The sequence below is a fragment of the Solanum tuberosum genome, unplaced genomic scaffold (genome assembly GCF_000226075.1).
Source record: "Solanum tuberosum cultivar DM 1-3 516 R44 unplaced genomic scaffold, SolTub_3.0 scf00010, whole genome shotgun sequence".
In the NCBI taxonomy this organism is placed as follows: domain Eukaryota; kingdom Viridiplantae; phylum Streptophyta; class Magnoliopsida; order Solanales; family Solanaceae; genus Solanum; species Solanum tuberosum.
This window is the reverse complement of record NW_006238936.1, coordinates 3,708,830-3,725,629: the sequence shown is the minus strand read 5'-3', so window position 1 is coordinate 3,725,629 and position 16,800 is coordinate 3,708,830. Positions and strand designations below refer to the sequence as shown.

The 16,800-nt window shown below is 32.8% G+C and overlaps 2 protein-coding genes across 7 annotated transcripts; one reads left to right on the top strand and one right to left on the bottom strand.

The window, feature by feature from the left end:
* The first annotated feature begins 4,651 nt into the window (after nucleotides 1-4,651).
* Nucleotides 4,652-7,966, top strand: LOC102590704 (serine/arginine-rich splicing factor RS31-like). 6 transcript variants are annotated; one of them, XM_006339678.2, is made up of 6 exons: nucleotides 4,652-4,756; nucleotides 4,939-5,068; nucleotides 6,634-6,746; nucleotides 6,869-7,098; nucleotides 7,198-7,449; nucleotides 7,620-7,966. In XM_006339678.2, the coding sequence occupies exons 2-6, from the start codon at nucleotides 4,963-4,965 to the stop codon at nucleotides 7,636-7,638; spliced, it is 720 nt and encodes a 239-aa protein (XP_006339740.1). In that variant the 5' UTR covers nucleotides 4,652-4,756; nucleotides 4,939-4,962; the 3' UTR covers nucleotides 7,639-7,966. The 6 variants fall into 6 exon arrangements, with proteins under 6 accessions (XP_006339740.1, XP_006339738.1, XP_006339739.1 ...); XM_006339676.2 differs by having other exon boundaries at nucleotides 4,653-4,756; nucleotides 7,617-7,932; XM_006339677.2 differs by lacking the exon at nucleotides 4,652-4,756 and adding an exon at nucleotides 4,764-4,854 and having other exon boundaries at nucleotides 7,617-7,932.
* A 3,570-nt stretch (nucleotides 7,967-11,536) lies between these two features.
* On the bottom strand, nucleotides 11,537-15,956 carry LOC102590354 (probable serine/threonine-protein kinase WNK10). The gene is made up of 7 exons (XM_006339675.2): nucleotides 15,406-15,956; nucleotides 14,089-14,126; nucleotides 13,754-13,981; nucleotides 13,453-13,673; nucleotides 13,214-13,371; nucleotides 12,741-13,134; nucleotides 11,537-12,644 (listed from the first exon to the last, which is right to left on the bottom strand). The coding sequence occupies exons 1-7, from the start codon at nucleotides 15,745-15,747 to the stop codon at nucleotides 11,782-11,784; spliced, it is 2,244 nt and encodes a 747-aa protein (XP_006339737.1). The 5' UTR covers nucleotides 15,748-15,956; the 3' UTR covers nucleotides 11,537-11,781.
* Nucleotides 15,957-16,800: the final 844 nt, after the last annotated feature.

Genomic DNA, 16,800 nt, shown 5'->3' with positions numbered 1-16,800 from the left:
AGGACATATTCCAAATCAAACCTCGGATACTAGAGGGGAATAATTTCCTTAAGGGGACACTGTGCATTCAGTGGGCTTGATCTTCTTTCTGTTTTTCCAGATTCTGGTATGTGTTACAGATTTTAGATTTGTGAATTAATTTATGTTCTTCTGTTCTTCACTGGTTCATTAAACTTTGGTAACTTCTTGTTTCTGCAAAGTTTGTTGGAATCAGTAAGATTCTTTAAACACAGATTGACAACAATTCTTCTTTAGGAAAAAATATTTCGTATATTTTTTCTAATATGTTTCTGATTCTAGTTTCTCTACTAGTTTTAATTTTCTAGTTATGAAAATGTTCTTAAACTTTATTGTGTCTTACCAATTTCTTCAAAGTTTTGTTCTAAGTATCTTAGGAATACAAGATGAACAACAAAAATTTTATCCAACCAAATATAAAATGACTTACATGTAATATATATCTAGGGAAAAGGGTTCAAAATGCCCTCAAACTATATGAAAGGAACAACAATGTCCTTCATTTATAGTTTGGCTCAAAAATACATTTACCGTCAATACGTTGGTTCAAAAATGCTCTTGCAGTCAATACTTTGGTCCAAAAATGTCCCTATATACTAAAATGGGTCAAAAATGCCCTTTTCTGAATAAGTATATTTTTTTTCTTTTTAAACACATTTTCTTCTTAATTAAATTATTAAGAACTATGATCTTATTTTCTTTCTTTTAAAATCACTTTAACAAATAAAAATGTAGGGAATATTTTTTTTCTTCTTCTTAATCTCATCTTATCAATTAAAATAAAAATAACTTCATGTACCATCTCGACAGATAATATACGTCATATGTATAGGATCATAGTATATCCATCATTAATTTATATTTATATAATGATAGCAAATAATTATAATAAAATAAGAAATATTTTCATTTTTTATTTTTTTTGAATTGAAGATAAACATTTGCTAATTTAAAAAAATATTATTAGAAAAAGAATGTGTTAAAAAGAAAATAAATAATATATTTATTTGAAAAAACGAGCATTTTTTTTACCCAAAATAACAATAAGGGCATTTTTGGACCAAAGTATTGATGAGAAGGGCATTTTTGGACCAAACTACAAACGGAGGGCATTTTTGTTACTTTCGCATAGTTTAAGGTGATTTTTGACCCTTTTCCCATGTATCTATATTGTATAGTATGAGATCATTTGATACGAAAGATAAAATTAAATAGTTTGGTATAAAAAATAGTCAAGGAATAAAATTTTGGTGTCATGTTTGGTCGTAAGTTTGGGATAACTTAACTCACCATTTATATCATAGTGATGAGATAAGTTATCTCATATACATGGTGACATAAGTTATTTCAAGTATAATTAATTCTGGGATAATTTATTCACAACTAGGTCATATGACTGAGAAAAGGAGAGTTTTTGTGACTTTAATTTTAATATTATAAATGGAAAAGGGCCTAAAATACCCTTCAACTATGCGAATTGGTACAAAAATACCCTTCTTCTACCTTTTGGGCCTAAAATGCCCTTGACGTCAACTTTTGGGCTCTATTTTGCCCTCATCTTTAACAGCGTAAATTCATTAATGACGTGTCACTATCCTAAAAATTAATTAAACTAATTAAAAAAAAAACATATACCCATTCAATAGCCCACCCGTAAACTTACCCAAATACTCTAACCCAACCTTCATCCTTTAACCTTTTAACCTAAAAAACTTACTCTCCAAATCCAAATCTCCTTGCTCCAAATCAAAATCCAGAGCTCCTGATCATGATTTATAAATTCATGTAATGGGTTAGACATGAAATAAAACTTTATTTTATTCTATATTTACCACATTTGTTATTATTACGTGTAACATACTGTTAATCAAATGAAACTCGATTATTGTCGTGCAATATATTACATATTTTTGTAACATGAAAATTGCAAAAATGAAAGAAAATAAACGAAAGGGAGAAGAAGACGAAAGTTAGCTAAAGCTATGTTCTTTTGTTCAGTATGCCAAATTATATGTTCTTTTGTTCAGTATGAGAAACAAAGAGTATATCATAACTTCCATATGAGTGTATGCTCTCTATTAACAATTTACTGTAACATATCAACAAAAAATGAATGCAAAATCTGAGATATATAACTACACAAATGCAAAGTTTGCTTCTTGTAAATTTCAAAAACACCTAGCTTACTTCTTTGACAAAATAACTACAGTTCATACTGTTGGGATATATACTATTATATGTTAAGAAATAATATTTATTATAGAATAAATATTTGCTCAATTTTAATAGATTATATATTTGTTTATGGTGTCTTTTTACATGTACAATAGATGATTTAGTGTATAGAGTTTTAGCTTATACACAGAGGATTAAATCATCGATTTTTATAAGTATAATTTTTTTTGTTCACAATGATGGAAATTGGACATGTCATCGGTACGATTGTAGCACAAGATTATATGTAATTTATCTTGATTATGGGAACGGTATAGTTCCAACTTCTTGTGCTAGTACATTTTGTATGTATTGAACGGGACCGAGTATAGATAGTTGTTTTAAACTGGCTGACAAAAACATATTCTCTAAACTATTAAATGTACTTATATTCTTAATCTTGATATAACTATTATGGTCTGTATATATTAATTATCGTTTTGATTTATTAAAAGGTGAGATTCTGAAATGGGTCAATATGCCTGGTAGATTGGATGATAATAATATATATTGGTGAAATAATAAGTTAGTTGATGGAATCCATGTCTCGTTATAGAGATTGATTGATATGCCTTTTTTATTTGAGAAACTTATAAGTTTTCATGGTGTCAAACCTTATAAGTAGATTTATGAATTCGACACATGAAACAAGTTAAGTAGTGCTCTAAAGAAAATTGATCATTGAATTAAATTCGTCAGTAATTTAATTTATTGATTAGTATCTGTAATCTTAACTTGGCGAATAAATTGATTCTTGGTCAATCCAAAAGAACGAATGCAATTAAAATGTAGTATCAATTATTTTGGCAAATAATTAAATATTCACTTTGCCAACACTAGCATTATCGATCTACAACTACTACTCCTTAATTGCCAAAAAAAAAGTACTACTATAGTTATTCACGTGAACACAGAAAACTACAGCCATATATTTTTTTATTTTTTTTACAAAATAATGGATCTCTTTTTACAACAAAAGATTCCATTGATTTACAGTAAAGAGAGCAATCCAATTACTAGGGAAAAAGAAAAAAGGAGCGTGTATTTTTTGGAGAAGAAACGTGTGATTCATGAAGGAAAATTACTCCTTTTTGGACTGGGAAGAAATCTCTATAAATAGGGTTTCTCTTAACCTAGAAAGACAATCAGTTTTCTATACGATTCTTGCCCACCCAAGTATTGAGAGAGTTCGGATGTGACCTTGGGATCACTGTAGAAGACCATAGTTGTCGTCTATCTTGTGAATTCGCTTGAAGGTCTGTCTAATTCGCTTGAAGGTATCTGTTCACGCTTCAAAATGTATTTATCGAATTAAATTTCAGCAAGTTTATGTGTTATAGCATGATTATGTGTTGTAGCATAAACGGTATTGATTATCTATTATTCACGTATGCAGTAAAATTATGGTATGCTTCTGCTGCGCATATAATTTTCCAAACACATACTTTAGTGTGACAAAAAAAAGTAAAATCTTCACATATAAGTTCCTGCGACTGCAAGCACAGAAAGAAAGGCTCAGTAATGAGTGCAAAGTTCGGTTGGGTTAAGAGTAGCAAGGAGATTTGGATTTGGAGCCAAGTTTTTTAGGTTAAAAGGTTTGGGGATGAAGGTTGGGTTAGAGTATTTGGGTAAGTTTATGGGTGGGTATATGTTTTTTTAGATTAGTTTAATTAATTTTTAGGATAGCCAGTAATAGGATAGTGACACGTCATCAATAAATTTAGGTTGTTAAAGATGAGAGCAAAATAGAGCCCAAAGATTGACGTTAAGGGCATTTTAGGCCCGAAAGGTAGAATAAGGGTACTTTTGTACCAATTTGCATAGTTAAAGGGTATTTTAAGCCTTTTTCCGTATTATAAATAATAAGTTTAGTTACAATCGATGGAATTAATCCTTGTCCTTATCATTTTGTTTTCCCTAATAAGAACCTAGAACCTCATAATTAATCCTTGTCCTTATCATTTGTTTTCCCTCATAAGAACCAGCAGGTTTTAAGTAACGACAATATTTTCATAAGAAAATTAAAATATTAGGAAGAAAAAGGAGAAGAATGAAGAAGGAGAGCCTGAAGATAAAAGTTATGTTAGCTAGATAAACGATGACAAAAATTATAAATGTCAAATAGGTAGTTGAAATGAATTTGGAACTTGTTTAATAATTACTTGAATCGAAATGTGTTGGACGAATAAGTTTAACAAACATGTCAATAGGTCATAACTCAACTTTCCAATTCTTACTACTTAAGTTTTAATTTTATGACTTGTTTAAGTATCTAATAAACTTTTTAATTTATTATAATTATATATAACAAATTAAAATAAAATAAAAATATTTTATAGATCAATTTAAACTACATATCAATCTAATTCTATTTAGCGTATCCTATTTTATTTTTTTTCAATTTCCAATGAAGTGGGCTTTGGTCCACCCGCAGGCTAGAAACAGGCCCAAAAGTAACATTTAAGCTGCCCGTAGAACTTTTCTGGAAGACGAATGCTTTTGTTTGAGTTCTAAGGATTTGCAGGTAAATATTTTCCGTTCCCCTTAACCCTAAATTCTTACTGGAAATCGTTTGTATGAAGCAAAATTGCCAAATAGGAATTCATTTGTTGGAATTGACATGTAATTCATTGATTGATAGTAAATATTTTTATTTTTTGCTTTTATACAAATCCATTTACAGCGCTGTTGATTAATTTTTTTTAGGCAAACGATAATTTGGAGTAAAAAATGAGGCCTTTATTCGTGGGGAATATCGAGTATGATGCACGTCAACCAGAACTGGAGCGATTGTTCTCCAAGTATGGAAGGATCGAGCGTGTTGACATGAAATCTGGTAATCCTTTTGTCTTTTTTTCTTCTTATTTGTTGATTTTGTAAGTTTTATTATTCTACTGTTGTTCCTTTGAGGCGTAGTTGATTGCTTGATTGTTTATGTTCATTTGAAGGGTAAAGATTTAATTGTGTTGGCTTTTTTAATGCATTTATTCTTGATGATATATATGACTAATAAAGATAAATACAAAAATGATAGCTAGAGGAAACTGTACAAAAAATTGAGATGATAAATTCATCAAAGAGGGCACATAGGAGTAGGGGATTTATGCATAGGTTACTTGTATTTAGTTTCATTTTTTCACAGTGCATAGATGTAACTAGTGTTTTCTGTTGGAGGCTCTTTCTTTGTAGCATTCTTCCTGGAGGGTGTTTGGGGAGATGGGTGTTCTTTAGGTGTATTACTTTTGTTTGGTAATGGTACTGTTTAAAACAGAGTAGCAAGAAAATAACACCCTAAATTAGCTTTATTCATGCAATTGTATTGCAAATTAAAATACATTAGGTTACTATATCTTCAGTTGTTAGAGTTACATGATTCTTTAATGTCAGGACACTTGTTTTTCAAATCCAGGCAGTGTTGACCTTTCTGGAGCTATTAATGTTTTCTTTTTGTTTTTTGAACGCCACAGCCAGTTTGTGTAAAAGGAGTAGGCTGGTAGTCACTATTCACCAGTGTAAACATACTCCCAATCAGGATAAGTAATCCATGTCTTGCCAGGTTTCATATATCTGACCCCAATCAGTTTGGGACGAGTACTATCGGGGTTATTGATTAATAGCTTCATTCATATTATCGTGCTTATCCTCCCTTCCCAATATAAGAGTATAGTGTTTTTTTTTCTGGATACACGATAGTGATATTTTGCTTAAATGTAATTGCTTTGGTACATAGCTACTTTGTTGTAGCTATGTATGTGCACACAGGACCTGGTAAGACATGGTGGGGAGCCAAATGTGAAATTCATTCGGAGGATCTCCATATTTTAAGTGTTTCTTTTGACGCAGGAACATCTCCTAAGGAAAAAGAGCTTGTATCATGGCTCAACACTTGCAAAAACTTCTATTGCAAGGCAACCTATCTGTCTTCCTGTACTCCTCAATGATGGAATCATTCTGCATCTCTTAGATCAATCTTCTGTCATTCACTTACTTCATTGCCCATGTTGCCATTTTTCAAGAATGGTTGTGGTGGGATCTATCTGTTCTTCATGCCATGCCTACCACTATTAATAAGCGGATCAATGAATTCTATCATGCCTTGCCTCCATATTCTGAATCGTGCTGTGAAATTGGTGAAGCATGCTTAGCAATGACTACTCAGGCTTGACTTCTTGGATTTAAACCTTTAATAAGACTTCATCATCATCATCATGATTTTGTTCATGCAAGGCCTCTCTCTCTCCTTACTTTCATCAGGTCTTCACATACTTGCAGGTGTTGTACTTTTTTATTTCCTAAAGGGGATGAGGGCTTTGATTTAGTGATGTACACTCTGCTCAAAAGATTTCAAACTTTCTTGTCTTACTTTTTATTATACTTATAATGGTGTCTTTACAACTACAGGCTTTGCGTTTGTCTACTTCGAGGATGAGCGTGATGCAGCTGATGCCATCCATAGTCTTGATAACATGCCATTTGGGTATGACAAGCGCCGGTTATCAGTGGAATGGGCAAAGGTATTTTCCTTGCACTCTTCTCAAATTCGGTAAATGTCATCACCTTCTCCAAGATACAATAGGATTGAAGTTGTAGACAACAGTTTATGTAAGAACTATGGTTTGTATCTTTGTTTTGGCAGGGTGACCGTGGTCGACCTCGTGATGATTCCAAGGTTGCAGCAAACCAAAGACCAACAAGATCTTTGTTTGTCATTAACTTTGACCCTATTCGCACTAGGGTGCGTGACATAGAGAGACACTTTGAACCGTATGGAAAGATCCTTAATGTTCGAATACGCCGGAATTTTGCGTTTGTGCAATATGAAAATCAGGAAGATGCCTCAAAAGCCTTGGAGTGTACACACATGAGGTTGTCACTGCATTTTCTTCTGTTTGTTTATATTGCAATTTCATGTCTACTTTGTGCTATTTTTCTTGTTGACAAGAAGTGAGTTTTGGGCATTTGCAGTGAGATCCTCGACAGAGTTGTTTCTGTAGAGTATGCTTTGAGGGATGATGGCGAGAGGGGTGACAGGTATGATAGCCCTAGAAGAGACTATGGCAGGCATGGTGATAGTCCTTACCGAAGGTCACCGAGTCCTATGTATCACAGGGGTCGATCTAATCCTGATTATGGTCGTCCTCGTAGCCCCGCATATGAAAAATACAATGGTTCATCATATGATCGGTACAGGAGTACCGAGTATGGAAGCTATCGCAGGTAGATTCGTAGTGTCTGACAGAAAATTTAATTTTAGTATTTGAATCTAGCTACTGTTTAGGAAGTTCTGTAATTTGCTGTAAGTGGGGAGCTTTTGTTCACTTTTTACTTTATCAAAAAAAAATTGGAGAGCTTTTGTTTACTTTCTTTTTCCTCCATAACTTCAGCAGGTCTCCTGTTCGGAGGTAAAGAACTTGAAGCAGTACTTTATCAGATGAAGATCACTACTCCTTTCTGGTATCGTAATATAAATAGATGTTGTGCATGAATGTAATGGATTGCTGCTTAAACTTTAGAGAGTTTGGCAGTTCAATTTGGGTGTTGAGAAACATTTTCATGGTGTTATCCTTGGCTCTGCTTTTTTTTTTTAGAGCAGTTTGCACGTATTCATGACTGAATGAAAAGGAACACATGTAAGAAAGTACTTGTTAGCGTATGACATTCAGCACAAATTGGGACGATATAGCATTACGCTCCAAGTGATGTCTGGTGTTTATACCATGTCCTGCCTTTTCTTTCTCTCGTTTTGATTATTGCCACAACTTTAAATGGGTTGTGCAGCATCAAAGTAACGTTCTAGTACAATTTGTAGGAAACATAAAAATTATACCAATGCCATCATTTTCTGGAACTACACTGATCCGATGAAAATGAAATATTTAAGTTCAAGTTTCAGAGAGTAAAACCGATACTATAACTCAGCGTCTTGCATAATCTCTGGGCTAAGTCTGACCATGAGGATGCAAAACTCATTTTCATCCAAGTCTCCTTCTCTCACCCTAGCCTCAGCATCTTCTCTGCTCATTCCCAAAATCCAGAGTTTTTCTGCAAACTAGACGGGGCGATCAATTTGATTGTGGGTCAGCCAGTTGCCGGAATCCTCCACATAGCTCCTTGACAAATGTATCCACCTCCACCTTATCCGCCATCACCGGTAACAAGTCTTGATATTTACCAACTTCGCTTTCCATTCTCTTCTAATTAATTTGTGCTTGGCTATATATCTACTGTACAAAAGAAAGTTCCAACTCAGGCTACTTAGTAGGCGTTTGGCCATGCGATACCATATCACGATATGGTGTCGTGAGATGGAATTAGTGTTTGGACATGCAATTTTACGCTGATTCCATATCACGAGAGGTGATACCATATTCTCCAAAAACCATGATATGGAATCACCATATCATGATTTGAGATATTTTAATACAATAATTGATCCATGAGTTTATATTTTGTTAAAACAACCCCACATTTATATCTACTAACCATTTGTTTCATATGTAAATAAAATTTATAATCACATCATTACTTTTTAAAATTTATTATTCTCACTAATATAAAATTTATTATTACTTTAAATTTGGTGAATATAAATGATAAAGTAGAAATTCATTTGGTGAATATAAATGAGAACGAAGGGAGTAATACTTTTTTGATTTTTCATAATAAAAAAAAACGTCTTAATCTTATGACTAAGCATAATATTGATAAAAGACAATTTTCATTGGCGGTGCCGCACTTTCTTAATCTTAGTATTCGCAAAATGTTCGTTCACATGACTGAAGAATATCAAGTCCAATTGATTGAGGACTTGGGAAAATTTGATCAATTAGTTATTAATATTTAGTCAAGTGGACTAGTTATAATTTTTTTGATTAAATTTTATTAGAAGTGTTTTTGACTCAAACTTGTGGTAACTTTTTAAAATTTCGTTATTCAATAATATTTAACTATTGATTTTTCTTGTAAATAGTTAGAAGTCAGTGATGTTTGTTAATTTTTATCTTAGTGTATTTAACTTCTAAGTTAATATTTACTCACTAATGTATGTTTTTTTTCTACTTTTAACTTTGTAATAATTTATTATGCAATTTTATAATTTTTTGTTTATTTGATAAGATTGAATAAACAATTGGAGTTATTTTAATAGTTTTACAACTTATGAGATTTTTATGTTTATGAGAAAATATACAACACAAAAATTCCATATCGCATGTCCAAACATACCTTCAATTTCATCTTATGATTCAATATCATGATACCATATCGCATGGCCAAACGGGCCCTTAGAAAGTTGAACTAAAATGTGATGTCAAACTAAGAAAGTTCCAACTCAGGCTACTTAGAAAGTTGAACTAAAATGTGATGTCAAACTTGTCACAAGGATTTTTCCTTAGTTTGTCTTTTACTTGTCCTCCTCCTTTAAGCTTCCTAGCTATCTTCTCATTTTGAAATCCTTTTGGTCCCATAATATTTGATGGAATTTAAGTCATCGGTTTAAAGAATATACAAAATCAGTATAATTTGATTTTTTATAATGTTATGATCCATCAAAGGGGAGTAAAAATGTTAGTGAAGGCCGAGCATACTATCAGAATAAACGCGTCTAACTATCTAATTGTGTGAAAATAAAATAAAAAATTAATACCGTCGGTACATAGGATTTTTCTTCACTAGTCAAGGCAAAGAGGATGTTTTTCAAGCCCAAGTTGAGGGAGTCTAAGTTTTGTTCAATTGTCAATTACTAGTACTAGTTAACTTTCCTTGTCAATTGTTCATACAAAGGGTCATTGTTAATGACTTCCATCTCTCTATATCTAAGTCTAATTGGGGTCTCTTTTTTCAGTCATACCCCTCATAGACTTTATAATAAACCATATGGAGCATCTCAAATTGACCCAAAATCTAGTGCATATATAAGTAAATAATGTATAAATGTCAAAGTTCAAAACTTTAAACATGATAATGAATGAACTAAACATACATTCATATCATTGAAAGGAGGATGAACAACCTAAACCTTGATGATGTTGTACTTGACCATGACAATTTTGCCTTCCTTGTACTTGTTAACATCACGAAAACTTTTCTTGTATTTCCAGCCCAATTTTTTGCCACATTCAGCACATAAAATATCAGACACCACATGAGGACCACTTATCATTTGCATGCAATATGGAGGCTCCTCAACAACATTGATAGCATGAGAAAATAGAAATGCTCGTCCACGACCCTTTTCATGTATGCCCTATACATCATAAAAAATCAAATTATTTCTCCAGAATCCATTTTTCATGTTTTATTTTACTTCTCTGTAACAACATTCTACCTCTATAACAATGATAGACACCATACTCAAAATACTATGTTATAATATTTCGCAAGAAATATATCATGTAAAAATAAAATAGTAAACTATTTACTGTAAATCATAGTAAAATTTCAAGTACGAGTATCTAAAAGGAAAAAATTGCATTTCAATGGTGCCCATAATTAGTTATGATCACAAAATTATTAAATTAATTGTTTGATACTTTTCTTTGTAACAACTAAATGAGATCTGCACGTCAAAGTAAGTTTGACTATATATTTTGAAAGCGAACCAACAAATATTGCAAGAAAAAGAAGAAACCAATTAATGTACTTAACTAAAAATTCCTTGTTAATGATATCATTATGATCTGCTACAATATTCCGGCAATTGAAGCAGCAATACCCTCGTAATCCAACTGATTTATCCATCTGACAAAACTTCTATGATTTAATTATAGGGAAAAATAATGAACTTCATGTATATATTATTCGAATCAATTATTTGGTTATTAATATATATAGAATTGCATTTAAGACTTAGAAGAATAAACGGATTTGAATACCTAATAGGATATGCTTGAATCTTGATTCTAACTAATCTTATCGAGTTATCGTAATTATTATCTACTATAAAATTAAATCTTACCTCGAAATTTTAATTATTATTATTTTTATTTTTTACATATTTATATTTTGAGACAATTGCACAAACTTCCCTTGAAGTTACAACTTGTAATAAATACCTCTCTTATGGTTTCAAATATTACACAATCATACCGTCTTCGTTATTTATATATTATGTTTTGTTTTACTTTGTGCGATGGATGTGTTTTGAAATTTTGAAACAAAAGCAAGAGGCTATGTATCAAATAGTTCATAATTTTCGTTTTAAGTCGATCTAATTAAACCTCTGGGTTATGGATAATTACATTCAATTTAACAAGTAGCTTGTATGAAAAAAAAGAAGTGCATGATCAACACATATTACAAGTCAATTATTCCAAAACATTTGCCTAACCATGGCCAAAGAAGAAGAGTTTTAAAAAGGCTAAAAACCAGCAAAACTAAACGACTATATACACACTTTATACAAAGTACATATAATCTTCACCCACACAAATAAAGGGGTATGAAGGAAGATAGGTCTGAAAAAATGATATACCAAAATCCATCACGGATTCAAATATGTGATCACAAATTAAGAAAAAGAATGAATTGTTGTCAGCTATTCTCCTTCAATTAATTACATGCCAACTTCTTCTTTGTGATCCATCTCTTCCTGCAAGCTTCTAATGCCTCCAGCTTCATTCTTGAGAGTTCTTGATAGCATTGTCGATACAGTGATTCAATTGTGTCAAGTTCTAACTTTAACTCACTCTCCTCATCTTTCGATACTAACGATAAAAATGAACAGTTGCCTGACAAACTCATGCATTTAGAAGCTCTATTTGTATCTGTCAAGGTCACCTCCAGATTCTTTCCAAATCCATTTGTTAACATGCATTCTACATAATCGCCACCATTTCCCTGTGACTTGCATTCATCATGAAACAAGCCCATGAAATCCAGCTCCGATAAGTTTCCACTAGAACCTTTAGAGATTACTTCTGCACATGTAAAGTAATCGCCAAATCCAAATGAATTTTTTAGAGATGAAATCTTTCCCATAACTTCAGAAGCAACAGACTCTCCATCTATCACACTTGCCAAATGTGAAGGGGAAGCAAAAGTAACACGACAAGAAGTGCCATTTGAATTAGCATACAATTTATCTTCATCAACTTGATGAGTAGTGCTGCTAGTTTGGTTATTCATATTGAGAACTGGAATATTATCATCTTGTCGAGCATTGGATGTGGTAGGTAAGGGCGACAAGGTTAGGTAGTTCTGTAGAGCCTCTTCTCTTTGACTTCTCCCTCCACTAGAATAATAATCTGAAGGCTTCCAACTAGGCACAATTTTCATTATTAGATAGTCAATGAAGTCAGCAATAAAATCTACATCATGATCATCTAGTTTCAATTGATCAACCATCTCAGCCGCAACTAAGAGTGCAGTGTCCGTATAGAGATAGAAATTGAAGTGTATATTCCTTACTCTGCCTGCAAATTTTGTAAGGCTTTAAATAAACAAGAGCCATTTGATTCCAAAATGCCAAGCAAATAAAAACAATAAAGAATTGGAATGCATCTACGTACCCGAAGGGCTTTTAATCCGCAAGGTCAATGAAACTGAGTTCTCATCATTCTTCTTACCCGTCAATTTAAATTCATTATTCTGATGAAACCTCTGGAACTCCAATGTTGGAGCACAAGGACTTCCACAATGGGAATCTGTACATACTGATTGGTTACAATCGGAATCTACATCCATCGAATGAGGTGCAGATTTCAATGAACTTAATGATCTTGGACTTTGGTAAGGTGATTGCAACAGACTATGGATTGGCCCGTTTAAATTCTCTAATTGAAGAAAGGGATCTTTGAGAAGGTCCTTGGCAGGCAACCTCTGAGAAGCAGGAACCAGGCATTTCTCGATGAATTCTTTGATTTGGGGATCAGTAACTTTGCCGAGGGAAGCAGGTTTAACACCCTGAGCATAAAAGTTCCTTAGATTCACAAAAAAAATGTAATGACTAGACCGAGTAAAGAAGCAACTTCATCAAACTTACCGAGCTAACTTTCTTAAATATTTGAGCAGGATTTTTGCATTCACTGTAAGGATATTCAAAGGTTACTAATTCCAACATACACATTCCAAAGGAATATATGTCTACTAGTTCATTGTATTCTTCTTCGTAAAGCTCCGGGGCCATAAATTCCGGGGTTCCTTCAGAGCAATAGATCATAGCTAGCGTGTTAGAAGAGGGGACATTATTTCAAAGCATATTAATACAAGAAATACCCATACCAATAACACTCTTAACAGTAGGCTGCTCCATAATGGTAGCCAATCCAAGGTCCCCAATCTTAATTTCTCCATGATTTCCATTGACAAATATGTTGTCACATTTCAAATCCCTGTGAATGATAGGAGGGTTCTGACTATGAAGATAGTCTAACCCTTGAAGTATCTGCCTTGCCCAAGTCTTTATTGCCTTCATATCAACACTTCTATACTTCTTACGGTATCTGAAAATTACAACTCACATAGTTATTGTAGGACAACACAATTTGTAAGTAAAGAAAATGAGATACTATGAGAAACTCACTGCCTCAGGTTCCCAGATGTGAAGAGTTCAGTGATCATGTTAACTGTTCTCTTCTTGTCATCAACCCATGAATCACAGAACTTCATTATATTGTCATGCTTCAATTGTTTAAGAATATGAATCTCCGCATACAACTTTCCCAAATCGTCAGGCGACTGCAAAACATCCTCAACTTTCACTCGGCTCCATGCAACTTCAATACCATCAAGTAAGTCAAACGCCTTGTAGCTGAAACACAATTTTAATAAAAAGGACAAAATGCTTTATGCTCTGAATACACAATTAGTACTATAGAAAGGAACAATAAAAATCAGCAATAAGGTTTTGGAACATACACAGTTTTGAATGCTCCCTTGCCCAACACTTCACTGTACTGTAGAGGAAACACAAGCAGGTGATATAAATGATGTCAGTGAAATAATACTCTAGTTTTCAGTGCTAAACAGCATATGTTCCAATTTTGTCTTAATATTCAGACTTCTTAAATCTTTTGTTTGGAAGCAAAAAGGCTATTTAAGTTGCTAAAGAACTAGAATTCAGCCTCAAGCAAACACGAGAATCTCATACTCCTTCCTTCTTTTCCTTTTCACAGCTATCTCAATACTACAGAGAGTTTCACTTGTGCCTTGATTAATGTTCTATTATAAAGAAAATTATATATTGTATTTTGAACTTGAAATTTCACAGTATCATCCCATTTGGTGATTCAGCAAAAAGAAAAAGATACTTTGGATTAGCATAAACTCAGCACTCTAATGCAGTTCATTTGGACTTACTATTCAAATCCCCATATCAGCAGGAATCAACATAAACCAGTATTTTCAGAATCCTTTTCTTCTGTCTCCACCCTTTTTATAAGTATCCTCTCTCGATTACTCTCTTCTTTTCACACGAACCCCACCTCCCAAAACCAAATTTAGGAAGCAGGATGACTAAAGGAGTATGCAGTTTGGGAAGTCCAATACATGTCTGTTTGAGTAGCATGGTCTTGAGCAGGCTGTTTGTTATCTGGCTGCGAAGATTTTTCTATTTGATTAAATATCTTCAAATTGATTTGAGCTGAAGCTGGCCTCTTTCTTGGCCTTTATTCTTTACCCACAGAAAAAAAGATGTCACATCTGTTGGAGTGTTACCAATGCTAGGAAAAAAAGGGATTACACAAACTAAGCAAAAAGTCTTCAAAGTTCAAAAGAAGTTTTCTGTGTTTAATCAAGAAGCAACATTAAGATAGTGTTTAATGAAATCTGTTGTTGAAGAAGCAACAATAAAATAAGCTCTTGCTCACTGAAAGTAGAAGCTTCCTGGCAAAGCTTCAAACAAAGAGGTTGGTCTGATCCCTTTTCAGGTGCAGATGAATATGGTATTGTCACGACAACTCAATTTGTGCGGTAAACTACTCAGGGTGATCAGTTGGACATTTGACTAATTAGCATCTCTTTTTTTTCCTTTTGACTGACCTCCTCCTTTCTTTAATTCACAGGCACAGGAGGGAGAGGAATTATAATAGAAAATAAGAGATGGATTTTGAATTAGAGTAAGGGCACGCTCAGACATTCCTTTTCGTGATCATATATAAAACAGCAAATCAAGAATTCAAAATCTCAATAAAGAAGAAGTAATACAAAAAAACAACAGAGAGTAGAGTGCATTACCCGAACATATCGACCCTTAGGATCTTTCTCTACATAATCAACTTGGTGAGCCGGTCGCTCATTAGCAGATGAACCTAAAAATCCGCCTTTGTTACTGGAAGAACGCCGCAGAGGGCTTCCAACTCCAAATCCATTTCCGGAATGATAAGAAGATCCTGATCCAACCCCGAAACTCATTCCGGCAATGAAGCAAACAATAACAAAGGAAGAATAAGGAAAAGAGAAAACAAAGACAACCCAAAACAGGGTACTCAAATGCTGCCTAAACAAATATATCAACTTTGCATGTCCATAAATGCCTCGTAAAAATAGAATGCCGATCGCGTGTGGAGTGATCGGCATTCAAATTCGAGGCTAAACAGCTAATTAGGACATAGAGATTCAACAAAATCCTTTACAACAACAATGAAATTCTTGTCATCCCAATTCCCAAATTTCACATTAATTATACCATCACCTTCTTCTTCATATAAATATATATATATTCCTCATGCAATTAATTTATTAACCCTTCCAAATAAAAGTTATATAATATTAAGATAAAGAAGGGCTAAAAGATGATAGGGGAAAAGAAAATGAAAAAAAGTATAAACTATTATAGATAAGAAGTGATGATAGACATAGAGCAAAAATCGATTAACTTTTTTAGCTGCAGGAAAGAGAAAGAGAAAAGGTAATAATTTTGGGGTATGTGGAATTTTTGAAATAAGATGGCAGAAAATAATGCTCCAACGAACACTTGTTCCGTTAATGTTTGCTCATCAGTCATCACTCAAATAAATAAATAAATATTGCGGCGATCAAGACACCTTCTTATATGTTACTTGATTCTTTTCGTCCCATTTTATAGGAAGATTTTTGGATGATACAAGATTTAAGAAATAAAAAAGGATGCATATTATTCTTTGGGATGGAAAATAAATTTACTTAGGGTAACATTTTTGTTGTACCACCACACCCCATCATCAAGATCATAAAAATATTTAAAGGAAGTTTTATATATTGATTGATTGCCGTAAAGTTTTTTTATATAAATTAGGTTAAAACAATCACAATTTACATGTAATTTTATGAGTACTAAACAGTGAATTAGTAACATATAAGTTATTACAATAGTTTATCATTTACTTATTCTTTTCTTGAACATGCTGTTATTTTAAAAATAATTAAAATGTACATTATTCAAAATGACAAGTAATAATTGTTATTAAGTTCAAATAGAGATGTATGACGAATATGAACATAAATTATTATTTAATTATTGTGCTATAACAAAAGAGGTTGAAGCATAACTAATTATCTATGCGATAAACGATATTCGAACTTGTAGTTGAGTTTGTTAAGGACATTTATATTTAATAAATTTAGCATACAAGATGATCAAATTGAAGTATA

Coding starts and splice junctions, on each gene's coding strand:
- LOC102590704 (XM_006339676.2), top strand. CDS start 4,963: ATGAGGCCTTTATTCGTGGGGAATATCGAGTATGATGCACGTCAACCA. Junction 5,069..6,633: donor GCGTGTTGACATGAAATCTG/GTAATCCTTTTG, acceptor TTACAACTACAG/GCTTTGCGTTTGTCTACTTC. Junction 7,450..7,616: donor GAGTATGGAAGCTATCGCAG/GTAGATTCGTAG, acceptor CCATAACTTCAG/CAGGTCTCCTGTTCGGAGGT.
- LOC102590354 (XM_006339675.2), bottom strand. CDS start 15,747: ATGCCGATCACTCCACACGCGATCGGCATTCTATTTTTACGAGGCATT. Junction 14,127..15,405: donor CTAAGGGTCGATATGTTCGG/GTAATGCACTCT, acceptor TTTCCTCTACAG/TACAGTGAAGTGTTGGGCAA. Junction 13,674..13,753: donor ACATCTGGGAACCTGAGGCA/GTGAGTTTCTCA, acceptor TGTAATTTTCAG/ATACCGTAAGAAGTATAGAA.